Source organism: Strix aluco, chromosome 4, assembly GCF_031877795.1.
Source record: "Strix aluco isolate bStrAlu1 chromosome 4, bStrAlu1.hap1, whole genome shotgun sequence".
NCBI classification, from domain to species: domain Eukaryota; kingdom Metazoa; phylum Chordata; class Aves; order Strigiformes; family Strigidae; genus Strix; species Strix aluco.
The window spans coordinates 112,888,219-112,904,622 of record NC_133934.1 but is presented as its reverse complement, the minus strand read 5'-3'; the positions used below and the strand labels follow the sequence as shown (position 1 = coordinate 112,904,622).

At 42.3% G+C, this 16,404-nt stretch overlaps 1 protein-coding gene across 1 annotated transcript; it reads right to left on the bottom strand.

Moving 5' to 3' along the window:
• Positions 1-405: 405 nt before the first annotated feature.
• Positions 406-9,822, bottom strand: PSMC1 (proteasome 26S subunit, ATPase 1). Its single transcript, XM_074824924.1, has 11 exons — positions 9,617-9,822; positions 8,795-8,848; positions 7,858-7,954; positions 7,320-7,444; positions 6,616-6,801; positions 6,289-6,417; positions 5,271-5,367; positions 4,884-5,073; positions 3,382-3,533; positions 1,504-1,658; positions 406-704 (listed from the first exon to the last, which is right to left on the bottom strand). The coding sequence occupies exons 1-11, from the start codon at positions 9,617-9,619 to the stop codon at positions 570-572; spliced, it is 1,323 nt and encodes a 440-aa protein (XP_074681025.1). The 5' UTR covers positions 9,620-9,822; the 3' UTR covers positions 406-569.
• Between the last annotated feature and the right edge of the window lie 6,582 nt (positions 9,823-16,404).

The following is a 16,404-nucleotide window of genomic DNA, read 5'->3' as shown; positions in this document are numbered from 1 at the left end:
CAAGTACCTTACCCAAATGTGTTCAGATCTTTAAGAATACCAATGTGTGTCTACCTTGCCTTCCTGTAAGCACAAGTGCTAGAGAGAGATATGTACTTTTAAAGTGTTTTTCATTAATTTTTATGTATACATGACTTAGTAACCTCAGTGTTCTCAAAAGTGACTCTTGTCCTAGTTACTTAGCCCCTAAAAAGCTACAGGAGAGTAATTAAAACAGCAGCAGTCACACAGTAGTTGTAAGAATGCCAAGCCTAGGAGGGACAGGGTGTGGGGGGTTGCTCACGCCCTGCTCCCGGCACAGGGGTGCTTTGGCTCACCCCGACCAGCACTCCCAGGGCACAGGCACCTTCTTGAAAGTAAGCCTGACTAAAGCAAGAGACAGCTCCAGGGAAGCAGCAGAAACAGTTCAATTCAAATAAATGTTTTATTGGGAAATGAAGTGTTACACTGACTGAAAAACCACAACCCACCAGGATTTAACCCTTTCAAGAACAAAAATCAGCTACACTTGTGGTTTTACACAGGACTGTCAGAAAGAGTTCCAGATAGTCCCCAAAGAGACAGATGACTTAAAGATACAGTCCCTCGGGGGTTCCCTCCTGCTTTTTATAGAGAACATTCTCTTTAGACTTTTTGAAGTCCTCATTAGTTACTTTCATTCGCCGTTCCCTCAAAGCCATCAATCCAGCTTCTGTACAAATCGCCTGCAATGGAGAAAGCAAGAGTAAGGTGCTGTCTCTGTGCAACCCCTTGAAGCCACACCTCAGAAGACAGCAGCATCCTTGTACTGCTCCAATTGACTCTTCTGCAGAAGTAGTTAACAAAATTTACATTCTCAAGTTTGATACTGTTCAGTAGCACTGAAGCATGTAAACCAATCTGGATAAAGCTAGATGAGTACATCCTCCTGCAGAGTAACACTTCCGTGACAGAGGCAGCTTCACAACAACAGTATTGCCCAGCTCTTGTAACAGCGGACTGACTGTGTCACCCTTCTGCAGTGAGGTGGTAAAGTAGTGTCATGTTTGGTTCAGCTCATTAGTGTGGTAACTCTAGCAAGGGCTCCATTGCCATTAGAAAAGCCAACTGCATATGTCTGAAGTTTCCTAATCTACAGCTGCATTTTTATCTGCTTGCAACACAGTCTCTAAAAATGCTTCTTACCCTGCACTGTCTTAAGTAATGTTTAAGGTGTTTTGCATGTTTGTGCAAGTTTCTGCATTCCCCTTCTAATTTCCACTTTGCTGCTTTTAAAATGTTACATTCAGGTAACACAGGTACATGCTGTTACCACCACAAGCTACCTCACAATTAGGATTTTGATAAATCTCCCGTTTGTGAAGCTGTGTATGTGGCACTCATAAAAGGTATTTTAAAGCCATCCATCTGTCCCTCAGTGATGAAACCACAGGTAATTAGAGAACAGTTGCAACAGACAACATATTTGGATGCAGTACAAATGAGATTTGTGTTTTGAATTATAAACTGGTGACATGCACTGACCTTAATATCTGCACCACTGAGATCGTCTTTTGCCATAATCAGCTCATCCAAAGTCACATCATCTGCCAACGTCATCCTACTTGTGTGAATCTGAAAGATTCGTTTCTTGGTCTTTTCATCAGGTAGAGGGAATTCTATTTTCCTATCAATACGTCCTGTGTAAAAGAAAAGTTCAGGCTTAGGTTTTTTGCATGCAGCTACTGGAAACAGCAGGAAGAACATTTCAAGGTTAGGCTCAGTAACTGTTTCTTCACACCACAATCAGTCATGTCTCAGAGTAGAAAGTGGGATCAGACTTTGCAATGAACAAGAAGCTACTGGTGCTGAAAGATACCATGCTGCTGAAAAAGTCTGTGTCACTGCAGGTAAAGAGACACCTCACCTGGGAAACATGAAAAACCTTCCTTGAGTCACATATAAATATAAAAAACCCCAATCTGTCATAGCACAGAAAAGCATTAATCAAATACTTATGTTTTTGTAAGAAATTTTATTCTACTCTGAGATTATTTAGCTCTGAAATTTAATTTTCTGCTGCATAGACACACATGAAATAAATCACTGTGACAACTTGAAGAACTCTTCTTACCTATATAACCAACCTCCTAAACAACAAACCCAAACCCCCCAACTGAACTGAAGAAGGAAGGTTTTGCATAAGTACTTCTGTTGCAAGTCCCTAGCAGATGTTTCCTTTATGTCAGTAGGGACTTTGGATGTTCTGGTACTCATTGTTCCAACTACAGTAAGCAGTCTTTTTAAAGGTATTTCCCATCTCCAGATCATTCCTGGTTTTCTTCAGTTTTACAGTATCTTTTCTAAAAAGGGTTGATGGCACCACATACGATATTCCAGACTGCCAAACACAATGGTGAATCAGTCTGCCAAGCTGCTAGAACTGCCCTGGTTGCTCAGGCACCCAATAGGTGTAGGAATTTTCCTTCCAACCAGTTTCAGGTCATCTTAGATTGTCTTACTACTGGTATAGTATTATCTCCACTGTGCTCTAACAGCACTGTTTTGGATTTGGAGGGAGCGAGGCTAAGGTGGTGACAAAACCAGATTTTTCTGAAAAAAACCCACACCTCAGCAACTTCATATGTGGAGTGTTTTTTCCTAAACTCCTTGGGTCCATGCAGTCTAGTGACTGTTCAGAGTAGTTCTCTGACAATTTAATCTTAAATTATCTTTGCGCTCTCTCTTACCTCTATTTAGAAGAAATATCTTTACAACCTCTTCAATACTTAGGATTTACTTGAGGACGCTAACAGGAGGCTCAGCTTATTCCTTTGATCTCTATGTTGCTTTCTACCTTCTACTCTCACAGACCTCACAGACACATATTATGTCTCGGTACCTTTTTAGTGGCAATGTGAAAATACTGCTTGTGCCTTGGCTCAACAGAAGATATTATTTCTCCCTCCCTCATCCCCCAGACGACAGCAGTGTGCCAGGTTGGTAAGGAAGAAGACTGGCTTCCTTGCACCCAAACCCAGGCTCTCCTTGTTAAGGCTTAAAGTCTCATCTGTGAAGCACAAGTGGTACTGCCCTGCCTTCCCCAGCTGCTGAAGATGTTAACGAAATGCTGCTGCTGCACTACAGCTTGTCTTAGCTTAAAATAGCTGTTCCATCTTAATACAAAGGAAGAATATTCAAGTTGTCTATGTATATGTAAGAGAAATTAATGTATTTCTCTTCCAAAGGTTCTTCTTCCATTTGGAAACTTGTGAACCGGTTCCGATTTTAACAGATACATAAACGTAGATGAGATGGTGAACAAAGACAAACCAGTAACTTGCATTCTTTTCAGCAGCCCCTGTTTGACAAGTCCTTTTACAAGAAAAGTGACTTAAGCACATGCAGCAGGAAGTCTCTTACCTGGCCTAATTAAAGCTGGGTCCAGTGTTTCTATTCTGTTTGTAGCCATGATAACTTTAACATCCCCCCTCGAGTCAAACCCATCCAGCTGGTTCAGCAGCTCCAGCATTGTACGCTGGATCTCTCTCTCACCACCTGAATTTGAGTCATACCTTGAAGAAAACAGTATAGTCAGAAAAGGCACTATGCAAATTTAAGAACATACTTCACATAACTGCCACAAATGTATAAACAAAAGAGCATGCAGTGGCATTTTTTCAAAAAAACCAAACCTGTTATGATGCTTAATTTAATCTTCACCCGTAGAAAACACAGAGCAGGTTTTCAGAATCATATTATGACATCTAGGTAAGTAAAGAGACACTGAACTATTCACATAGCTGGGGAAAGTAACAGCAACCATGTGAAGGAAATCTGTCTTTTTCCCATGTTTGTTATGTATTTAGAAATATCCCCCCCCCCCCCAAATTAACATAACAAAGGAAAAAACCCTAATTCTTAAAATACAGCTTATCCCTCATTTTTCCCTTTCAGTGTTTTTCCTTACGCACGCAGTTGTAACTGCTCGCCCTTTAGTCTTACTAATGTGGATCCTGGTTTAGCTCCGCTCTTCCTGAAACACAGATACCAGTGGCTGTATTCCTCCACTTTGTAGCTCAGCTATTTCATTTTGCTAATATCAGAATAGATAACCTGCACCCAAAACAGCTCACCCAGATTTAGGAATGGTTTGAAGCAACGTAATATTTATGAAGAATTCTGTGCGTTAGGCACTTCAGCATAGCCCAATCCTTTCTACATATGCTGGAATATATGGGGCAGAAGCTGCCTTATACTGGAGCTAGTAGCTGTCTAGTAATATGTATGAGCACCTTTTTATTTATTGAAAAAACATTTGACTACTTGAAAGACTATTTGTAATGGACAGTTCCAACCAGCCTATGGAATTTTCAAAGTAATACAGCTTGGACACAGGCTGAACAATCGCTTAGTGTGGCACAAGCAATGCTTCTCCATGACATGCCACTCTGTAACCTACCATATTATATTCTAAGAACACAAATAAGTATTTAGCCACCTATCTGGAGAGGCAAATGATAAATGGATGTATTCTGTATTAAGTACACTGCTTTACTGTTGAATCACTAAAGCAAATTACTGTATATTTGGATTTGCACTTAGAGGATACCATATGAACTTAAAGAGAGTCTCTTTCTGTTTAAGAGAGTCTACCACAGAGATGCTACCACGTAGCAAGAGAACAGAGGTTAAGTCTGGTCACATCTATTTGGTATGAAGAGGTTGTGACATATTTTAGTTTCAAAGAAGTCATCTGAAGTTTTACTTGTTAAAAATGCTTACATCAAAGCGAGTATTATTATGAGAATGGTAGCAGAGCTAAGAAACTTAGTATCAATATGGTTGCAAAAGAAGTGTTTCTAGTAAACCTTTTACTGTCCCTGGTAATACTCGGGTGTAAGGTGGGAGCTCGAACGCTGTACCTCTTTGTGCCAATGGCATCGATTTCATCAATGAAGACAATCGACGGAGCATGCTCTTCAGCCACACGGAACAGTTCGCGCACGAGCTTTGGACCATCACCCAAGTATTTCTGTATAAGTTCTGAACCAACCACTCGAAGGAAGGTTGCTGAAGTCTGGTTTGCCACTGCTTTGGCTAGTAAAGTTTTACCTGTTTTTAGTTGGAAAGAAATACTGTAAATTAGTTTGCAGGGGCGTGGAGGGGAGGAAAAGTGCTTTAACAAAACAGTCATATAAAAATATGTCATATAAAATCTGTGACAGACTTGGCAATGCTTTAATACTAAGCAAACATGATTTACTTGACTTGTGTTAGCTCAGCACAGTTGTTACTGTACTGTAAGATACCTGTGCCAGGGGGGCCATACAGAATGACTCCCTTGGGTGGCTTTATACCCATCTCTTCATAGTATTCAGGATGGGTGAGAGGAAGCTCCACAGACTCCTGTAGCACAAGAAAAACAAACCTGAGTTTTTGTAAAGGGTGAGCACTCCCCACAGAACTTTTGTGGGGGTCTCAAGAACAACATTAATAAAAATAACAAAGGCAAAAAGAACTTAACCAATTTCAAGACAGACTTTGAAAAGTATGTTTCTGTTGCCTCCAGGCCTAAGGCAGACAACTAACTCTCTGAACAGGTCTTCCCGTTATTTCTACTTGACACGCAGAAGAGAAACTGTGAGTGTCCCCCCCTGGATAGAACCTAAATGCATCATCCTGAATTTAGAACCCTGGAAGCTCCTGATTCCCACTCACTCATGGAGGACCTCGGGGTGGGGGGACCCTGTATGAAAGGATGCCTTCCACCACGAGTTACCAGATACTACAGATCAGTATTTTAAGAGCATTTGTGATTTTGGACATCTACCCAAAGCAAAAGGGTTGAGTTTTACCAGGGTTCAGACAGAACTCTGCTGGTAGGGGAAAAAATCCCAAACCAACCAACCAAATGCAAACAGAAAACAAGCCAAAAAACCCTAGCCACTAAATCCTTAGACTGCATGGCATCAGACACGCAAAACAACCTCTGCGCTTTTTACAATTTAACTCTCATAATAATCAGTAACTTTACATGTTGCAAAATATTAAGTTATTGCAGAGATTTTATGAGCTCAGGGCGCTGCTGGTTCCACGGTGAACGTGCACGGTTTCTGTGTGTACAGTTTGTGAATGGGTATGCTACCTGCTTCAGAGATTCCAGTCCACGAGTCCGCTTAGCAAAATCAAGTGAAGAAATGCACTATAGCAAGATACCAAAGAACACTACATGGACAGCAGTTGCTCCTGCTGTCGCACTTTTGAGCTCCCAGCACAACAGCTACGTTGCTAGCTTACTTAACAGTGTCAATTAGTACAACTGAATACCTTGATTTCTTGAATCTGGTTGTCAAGGCCACCAATGTCAGCATATGTTTCTTGAGGAGCTTTCTCCACTTTCATCACAGTAACTAAAGGGTCTGTGTCATCCATCAGGACTCCTATCACAGCATGAACCTAATTCAAACATTAAGAGTTGTCGAAGAAAGCAAGCAGCATTACACAAGCTCAAGCCTTAAACCCAATGCCCATCTATTTAGGTGCATGAAATAAACAGCATTAGCTCTCAGACCCTACAATCCTGTGATTCTCAGAAAAAAAGGCCAGTTAAAACCAGTACAGGAACTTGCGCTTCATTTTATAAAAACAACTCACCTTATGATTTAGCAAAACAGAGCAGCCTGGCTCTAGCAGATCCTTGTCCACAAAAGACAAAATACTGACATAGTGTTCCGATCCTACTGATGTGGACACGATAGCATGGTTGTCATCAATGATCTCCTCCAAGGTACCCACAGACATCGGTGTTCCTCTCAAATCATCCACTTTTGATCTTTCTTCCTGTTGTCAAGAAGAATCCAAGAAACAACTCAAGAACACAGGCGAAAACATTCTTATACAACACTGGCTCAACAGTTCACACCAAACATACCAGAACCAGTCTTTGCTACTGTTGTTTTATTGCCCCAAAAGGCATAAAAGCATAGGCCAGTAACAAAATCCACTATTATTTTAGTCCTATCCTATGGACACTACTACATGGATGTGGATAGCTAGAATATTTTCTCTTTCTCTACTGATGAATATCTGGGAGTTGCACTTTGACACACCACTAAGAACCATAAAAACACTGTGGCCTCACCTGTAGTAACCCATGCTTGGACTAAAATCATTAAACCACCAGAAGAAAATCCTGTCTTCTGGTCAATAATTGAGATTTAATGAAGAATTGTAATATACACATTATGTTTGTATTGACTTACAGATCCATGGCACTTTATATCCATTGCTTTTGTATGAAGTAGTTTAGTTAGAGCACTTACTGTAGTATTAGAAGTAACACTTCACTCAAACCTCACCTCTTGTTTTTCTTCCAAAGGTTTCATCTGTTCTTGATTTCTGATAAATTCTTCCTCCATTAAGAGGTAATCTTTAATTCTCTCCAATTTCAACAATTTGAGTCTGCACTGTGTGTGAGGAGTCACTGTAATCAAAGCAGAATCGCAATATTTTAGACTAAGTTTGACATGGTAGTAGCTATTCACTAATTTATTACCACAAATTCTGCTTTATTGTCTGTCAGTAACTTTGATATGAGCAGCAATCACTTTTTTACTTGTCTCACTGTAATTCCAGGTAAAAAACATTTTTAAAAATAGTATTTCCCCTGCATTTACCCTCATTTCAAATTCTCTCCTCTCTTATCTGGGAATTCATGGGCTGCATCTTGCCTAACAATAATCTTGTGTTTTTACATTAATTAGAAATAAAATTATATTTGGCCTTCTGTTTAATCACTTGCAACCCACATGCAGCCAGATCTAGGGGAGAGGACAGCTCTGCACTGCTCAAAGAGTGGACAGTCCACAGCCCTGCTGGGGCAGGCAGAATGCTTACCCAGGGGGAGTTTGCTGGCAGCATCTGGTCCCTTTGTTTTCTTCTTCTTTTTACCCACTCTGGTTGGAACTGGAGGTTCATATTTTTTCTTCTTATCCTTATTCATAAAAAAGAATTCCATGAAAAAAAAATCAGGATATTAACAATGAAAAAATCCATATGGATGCTAGGCGCACAGACCGAGAGCGTGCTCAGCTTAAGGTGAATGGCTACGTAACAAAATTGTCTCCTTTATGATACACAGAAAGAAGCCCTGAAGAAATATTACTTTATTTTTTAAGAAAGTTCAGAAATGTCTTCTGTATATTTTACATCCCTCTTTTAAATTTCGATTTCTGCCAACTTTCAGTGAATATAGAATATGGAAGGCTAAAGCCTGAAGTAAATCACAAACAAAACTCATACATAAAAGGATGAGGAAAATATTGAGTCTGAACATTTCTGTTGTATTTTAATCAATAGGTAACGCACATTTAGTTTGCCAGCTTAGACATATCTTGCCATGTACATTACACTTCCATCTCCAAAGGAAACTGTAAAGTCCTCCAACGGTCCACAACATGAAGAGCAGACCTCATGCAGATGACAGTATGATGTCATTTTCAAACCCAAACCAGTTACTTCAGTGACAGCTTGAAGGCAACTAGTCTTTCCTAACCCAGATTTATAGTTCTATTCTTTTTAAAAATAAATTACTACTGTAAAATAATTTCAGTTTTCCTTTACAGTTAAGCCCCCTTTTCTATTTCTGAGCAGTAACCTGTTTTCTCCAATGCGCATCCAGAAAAGACATTTCATCAAAGCTACCAAGAACGTAGTTTTATGCAGTTCTGAGTACAAGAACAAAAAAACCCTGTAATAAAGCCTGTTACAGCCTGCTTCTGTAGTGGCACACGTGTAGTTCATCCTATAAGCAAAAGCATTTGTTTCTAGTTACCTTGTCATCCTTCTTGCCACCACCAGGACCATGTCCACCACTCTGACTTTGACCCTAAGAAAAAAAACAAAACAACAGCCAAATATAAATACACTACTGTGAATCCTGACACCTTTAGACAGTTCCATAGGAGAAATTATGGCACTTCTTTGTATTTAGGCAAAGTACTAATATACTCCCATTAATTGTCAAAAGTCAGCAAATAAAGAGAAGCGTGGACTTATGAGGCAGGGAAGAACATGCTCATTGGTGTGTTTTTAACTCGCACAGAGTTGCACTGTCTTGCTCCATCGTAGTTTAGCTCATTCCTTGCTAGCACACATTAACGAGCACCACTACACAACGCCTATCAAAAAAATCCTCCTTCCCTCTCCTACCGGCTAGTTCACCTGTCCCTCCTCCCGCAAGCAGAGCAAAGCAGCACCGCTGTCTGCAGAGACCTGCTGCCGCTCCCCGCAGGGCGCCTGTCCACTGCGGGGCGATGCCCTGCGGACCCACGACTACAGTGCCACTTCGCTCTTACGGCAGCGAACAATGAGGCGACAGGTTCCGCGGGGGCCAGCCCCGGCTCCCGACCCTGCCCGGCCTCAGCGTAACCAGCCGCACTGGCCCCGCTGGAGGCGGCCTAGAGGCCCGGTGCCGGCGGTGACTCCGCAGAACACCGGGCGATGGCGGCGGGATGCGGCGGACTGCCTGAGAAGGCCAGGGCTGCCCCACCCCGCGCCCTGCCACCGGCAGAGGCCCCGGCAGAGGCCCCTCGCCCGCGCCCGGCCGCGCTGCCGGCACCGCGGGCCAGGCCCGCGCAGCGAACCGCTGTCTCACCATCTTGCCTCGGCGCCGCGCCGGAAATACCGCCCCGACGGCGCCCGGCGAGGGACGCGGCGGCAGCGTCACTACGGGGTACGGCGAGGGCCAAACGCCAGGGCCGGGGTAGGCGGGGCGGAGGCGCTCGGCGCCCGAGAGCGCGGCGCGAAGCGGCCGGTCTCGCGGCGGCCGTTGGCGGTCGCGTGTCTCCTCAGGCAGCTCGGCGGCCGCCCGCCTTCCGCCCTCCCGCCTTCCTCCCCGCCCTGCCAGGGCGCGGGGCGCCGGCCGCTGCCCCCTCGCCTGCCGGCAGGGCTAGCCCGGGCCGGGCCGGGCCGCCCACCCCGGGCCCAGGCCCTGCGCGTTTGCCCCCGCGTAGCCGCCCGGGCGGCGCCGGGGCCCTTGAGGCGGCCGCTTGGCGTGCCTCGCCGGCTCCGAGCAGCAGAGGGCTCCGTGCCTCTGCCGCTGGCCCCGGGACGGAGCGGCACCCGCAGCCGCCTCAGCGTGCGCCGTCGGCCGCGGGGGTTTTGAGTTTGCTTTGAAACGCCCTTAATTGATCAGACCCCTGGATTGTAGATGGTTGGTTGCTGTGTAACGTTACAAGTGAAAGCCATCTCACTTGCTGTTATTCCTGCCTGCAGACGATTCAAATCGTACCTCACCTAGTCCTCTTGAGTGCAATGAACCCTTTACTGAAGAAAAAGTGATTTCTGTCCCTTTGGCAGACGCTCTGTGGTGACACTTCAACTACTAATTAAGTTGCAATAGCTTTTGAATACAATTGCCGATTAATAACATTTTTCTTAACAGAAGAAACGTTGTAAAGGCTAAGTGGAGAAGGCATTTTCAACAGTCTGCGGACAGCAGCTTTTGCTTCAAAAGTGTGAAACTGCATTCTCCACCATAGAAACCTAGAAGAAAGCAAGAGTTCTTTCCCCACGAGATATTTCTCAGGTATTCTTACAGTTTAGTTCACATCAAAACAAGAAGCTCATGGTATGTATTAAAGCTCATAATAACCAGCTGCCGCAACGTTAATATCCATAAAACCTCTGAATATGCTGTGAAAGTATACCTTAATCCTGGTAGTTCAAGTTACCTCCCTTAAACACTGCTAAATCACTAAGAGATGGGTCTTCTGGAAAGACCAAAACACTCTGGTTGTGTTGTGCCACAAGTGGAAACACTGAAAGAGTTTGCAGCTCTTGGCTGCTTTGTATGCCTGCTCGGTGAGCGGTCCTGCTCCTGTCAGGTGTCATGGGAGGTTCTCTAAATATGCTGTCATGAAGAATTCATCAGTCACAACGTAGCCTTGTACATACTGCAAACTCTCCTTTTAATGTGTGGCCCAGTGCTGTGGAAGAAGGCATGTGAACATTGTAGAGGACGGCAGCTTTAAAGCTCAGGAGAGTAGCCTGAAGTATGGAAAGGAACAAAACCAGAGATAATGTTTTGCAACATTCATGGAAGGATCTTCTACTTGAGACTGTATCTGGACTAGTGTATTTGCTTACAGCAAATGTTTTCAGAATGCTACTGGTGCTGGTTGTTCTTCACCTGTAGCGTGAGCTGCCATGTGTTTTGACTGTTCCAGCTATAAAAACAGGCATTCATTCCATGTATAGAATGCCAGTAGCTCTTTTTCCAAAAGTTTGTTTTCCTGTAACATTTTTCCAACTGTGTTTTCAAAATAAATGAAGGCATCCAACCTCGTTTTAAAGTTATTTGCAGAGGGAGTAACCAGAAATGTTTTCAGTAATGAAAGAATGGAAATACAAATCAAAGAAAGTGACGGGGTTTCTGTATGTCTAGGAATGAAATCTAAGCTTCAGGAGTTTTAACTGCCAAGAAAGAAGAGACACTGTGACCTTTCTGTTAGGACTTCTTGCTATGAGCTGACCTGTGTGGGAGTGTAGAAGTAGAGGAGGAACAGTGGCAAATATTCTTTGTGACCTGTATTTAAAGTTACGGGTTTTTTTTCCCTAGACCTGATGTTTCTTTCCATCTCTTGTATTGGCTAGTCAATGTAAAAGCATAAATTTTTGATGTGTAACAATTGCTTTTCTTACAGGTAGCACTGTAAGAACACTGATGAAGTTTTCAGGAAATCCCTCCCTCCAGATAAACATAACACTTACACATATGGTGAGGTCTACCAATCTGTAATATTCCCAGGGAAATGCAGTAGAAAGCCTCAGTGTCTGCTTTGGACATTCCCAAAGGTAAAGTGCAGATGGAACACCAGGCTGTGCTCAGTCCAGAACCAAACGCCTGCTGTGGGTCGACTCAGTTTTACACTGTGTCCTTGCGCCAGAGGCCCCGTCCTTGCTCGGGGCCGCAGCGGCTGCTGCGTGTCTGCGCGCCGCAGACCTGAGGTGCCTGCCTCCTCTGTGGGAGCGCTGGCTGTGCCACTAATGAACTTGGGGGACCTTCAGATACTTTATTTTCTTGGGGCTGAAAACTCTGTGACAAGATATTGGGGGGTTGTGTGGGAGGACAGGATCTTCTGTGAGCATCGCTATCAACAGAAAGGTTAAGATGAGGGTATGCTCTAAAAATACTTATATTCTGCTTTCACCCTGCTAACCAGCACATAGATTATATTTACATCTGCCACTGTTTTCAGTGTAAAGATCAGAGCATTCATGAAAAAGGCCTTCACTTCAGAGCAGCCAGTAGGATGTGGAGTATGTTTTGCTCTTTGCTTTGATGTTGTTTTTTCTTTCACACTTTCTCTAGAATTCATGTCTGAGTAGGGAACTTTATTTATCAAATATGTAACTGGCTGGGCTGTGCAGAAAGGTGTGAGGTTTTGATCATTTACTTTGGTTCGGGTCAATTTGTTCACATTCTGTTTCACACTGTGGATTTAATCTGACTTTTCTATTATGTTTATTCTTTTATGAATTAGCTGCATTTTTGTTATGGTGTCAGCTGTTCTGTAACTTTTAAGGACACTTGAAATGAAATGAAATGAAAACAGATGTTCTTTGCTTTAGTAACATCCACTTTATGGAATTTAGTGTCTTAGAGGATTGCATCTGTATTTCTTTTAACCTTACAGTGTACGGATGCTAGAACATCCTCTCACTCAAATATATGCAATTTTTCCTCTCTTCAATCTCACTTTAGATTCAGACATACCCATATTTATTTACAATTATACCTGTAGTTGGTAGTGCTGGTTATGATTCAGATTTCTTGTCACTTTTTTCTTAGAAAACTCTTGATTTTAGTGACTTGTAGCTTTGCAGTCATTTGAAGTGGGAGAATTATTTCATAAGCTGACCAAAGGGGTAGGGGCGCAGGGTGAATCTAAAAGCTCAACTTTGCATTTGTGAGCTTACAAGATGCATCTGTGATGGCATATCTGGTTTTGTAGCCTTTATAAATACTAGGAAATTATACATGGGAGCAACAGTGAAAGGATGTTGTCAAGATTGTCTCCCAGCTCATTTGCTGTAATACATGCTGTGGAACACCTGTGGTAGAAAACATGAATCACAGAAGGGAAATGCTGTGGTTTCTGAACCAGCTTCCTGGTTCGGGGTGATCTGGCTAATGGCTTTCAATTCTTGGGTTTAGCAGCGCTGGCTAACTGTAGGTGCCATGGAAACGCGGTCTGTAACCTGGGTGCTTGTCTTAACTTTCCACATCCAGAGTTTTGGTTTGGTTGCAGAGTATGGATAATGTCAAATTACTAAGTTTAAACAATAAATATGTTTAATGATCCAAGTTCCCCTGATTTCTTGTGTTACCCTCACTGGAAAAAAACAAGAGTGAGCAAGCAGGGGTAACAGGAAAGAACACACAGTCCTTGTTTGCTAAAGATGAACATAGCCTTGGGGGCATCAGAAAGCTTCTCTTCATATCAAAAAATATTAAGAGTTGTTCAGGGAGGGTGGGTTTTTTTGTGCTCTGTTTTTCTTAGTGTTTTCTACTCCCTCTTCTTTAGTCTGAAGTAAGCTTACTGCTGATCTTTTAGGCATATTGTAAAGCCCCCATCTCTGTTCCCAGGCTTTTGAGGAGGAAGAGGGCAGCTGAGGGCTAGGGGAATATTGGGGTTGGGATTAGTACGTAGCAAAGAGATTTATTTTCCCTTTGCACATAGAGGAAATTACTAGGATTACTCTTGTTGTTGATGTTAATTTGTCTTTCTTAATATATGTCTAGGTGCCTAGAGCTTTTTATGTTTCCAGAAATTTAAATAAACAAACCTACAGATAAGAAAAAACTTAATCTTGCTACATATGGTGGGTTACATTTTCAAAAGTTGCAATTTGGACTCCCTCTTTTCATAAGTGGATTAGGAACTTACACCCCCTTCAATAAATGAATAAAACTGCAGGTTATTAAGGACCATTTGGAAAAGATTATTTTTTTAAAGTGGTGTCTAAGTACCAGATTAACCATTAAGTTTCTGTGCTGCTTACAAGATGTTCAAATGTTTTAGTAATGGAAGGTATTCCACCACCTACTAACTGGCATGTAACTATGTGAAGGGTAGTTATTAGCAAGGTACTTACTCCTTGTAGGATCCCCACAGAATCAACTAAGAGAAGTTTCTCCCCACATTCAGAGCAAGGCTGATCACCTTCTAGAAGAGTCTTTTACTTTACATTGCCCATCAAGGGAGCTTGGGGCATGGCTTTTTTTAACTAAGCTGCTCAAATAAGTGCCTTATGTCAGGCAGCATGATTGCTTCTGCCTTCTCTCATCACCAAGACTCAGATATGATGATTTTAAAAATGGGAACATCACCTTCACCTCCATTCTTTTCCTGAAGTCTGTATTGTACATTTGCACCTGTTCATTTTCAAAAAGGAGTGGAAGCCTGTTAGCTTCAGCACGAACTACATCAGTGGCTCTTAACTAAAACCCATTTGATTTGAATTATTGAGTATATACAAAGACAGCATTCCCTTAGAGAAGATTCACCTGATGTTTCACAACTTGAATCATTAGTCATAACTTCCTTGATGTAGTGTTGTATTTCTAAACTGTGAACGGTGGTGGTAGTCCTTATGCCTTCCTGATCCCCGGGATATTCTGTAACCGCCTTGCTCCCGGGGTGGATGAAAGCAGCTTTCAGCCTCCTTTGATCTGCAGTGACTCTGCTGCACCCCCAAGGCACAAAGAGCTCTTGCCCTGCCTTTCTTTCCCTGCACATAATCGCCATGCTCTTACTCAAGAGAAAAGAGTAAACAGGAACTGAAGGCCACTCACTGATTCCTCTTTTCAGTGGAGAGCCCCAAGATGGATCTCTAGCTTTAGTGCTGATTTATGGTCATGAATTAGCACCAAATATGGCTGTAACAGAATGGAGCGTTAGGACTGTGACTGCGGTCTTATCCCTCTAAAACATTCATGCTGTTCCCACCAGTGGTACCAAAGACTCCAGTGAGACTGTTTACTTGCTCAAATTGAAACAAATGCCAAAGTGGATAGATTCTACTGTACATTGGAAAGGAGATGCTAAAACAGAGAAATCCTTACAGTTTGACTTCCTGAAGAATTAGAAAACCACATTTTCTCTGCGTGGTTAGGAATAATCTGTGTGAGCTTCATGTTCTTGGATATGAAGTCCTCTATTCACACAACCTGAATTGGTATTTATTATATTCCTAAACATCCTTATGCTTAGTTTTCTGTTGTATAATTTTATTTCTTGACCGCAGCCACATTAAAGTAACATTTAGAAATACTAAAAATTAAATGTCTTGACAGCATTACATATAGACTTGCTTTGAAGCTTTGGTTATTACAGTTCTGTTTAGAAGAAGGTCAGATAAGAAAGGTTACTGGGACCATTCTTTAAAAGTAGCTGATAAGGTTTTAGGCACTTAACTTTTGCAATAACTAGCTTAAGAGGTTTATTTTTTAAGCTTGGAATATACTGTAAAATTTTCTGTGAACACAGAATTAAGGTTTTTTTAATCTTCATGGAAAAGAGATATCTTACTGGACACACAAATCTTGACCCGAGGGTCATAAAGGGTGACTTAACAGACTGTGTGCGAAACTTCACCAACCATCTAAACAGGTTGTGTAAAACCAGTAATAGTGCTGCACACATTTCTTTGGTTTTCTTGGTCATACACTTTGGACCACACTCTTCCACTGGGTTGGTATATGCAGGTCTCTGGAAGGCTGCAGGGCTGTGGAGGTGAGTGGAAGTGGAAAAGGCTATTCCCTAAACATGGAGCTTCAGCATGGGGTGGGCTGAGGTGCTGTTGGCAGCCAGAGTAACTCACATGCTGCAGTGTGTTAACCTGCAGCAGCCACCACCATGTTCCCTCTTACCTGCTGGCTTTTCTCTAAGAGCTTGGGGTTGCCCCTTGCACCTGCAGGTGGTTTTCTGGTCCTCAACCACTGCTGGTTATGGCAAGGGGTATGACAGTAATTGCCAGACTGACCATTCGTCCCTCCTAGCCTGAGCTGGCAAAACAGGCACACCTATACAAAAACTTTCTGTGTGAGGGTTTCTAACTCATGAAAATTATTTCCACTGTCACCATAAAACTCCATTTGCCAGTCTTTGCATTTATAATTTGAAAAATTTCTTTGTGCTACCAAACTTGCCTGATAGTGGCTTTAATCTTTCTTGTTCTTTTAGTTTAAGAGGTTACTAGCTAATAAAAAATTCCTCTTTATTAAGAAGTTTTAAATCACTTTTTAAAAAAACACTTTTTATTAGTCAGAGGAAATATATTTCTTATCATGAAGTCTAAGGACCTAGTTAACAATTTAAATTTCCAAGTTACTTATGTTTTTGAAATATGAGAAGTTTCAGATTATTTCTTGCTTCC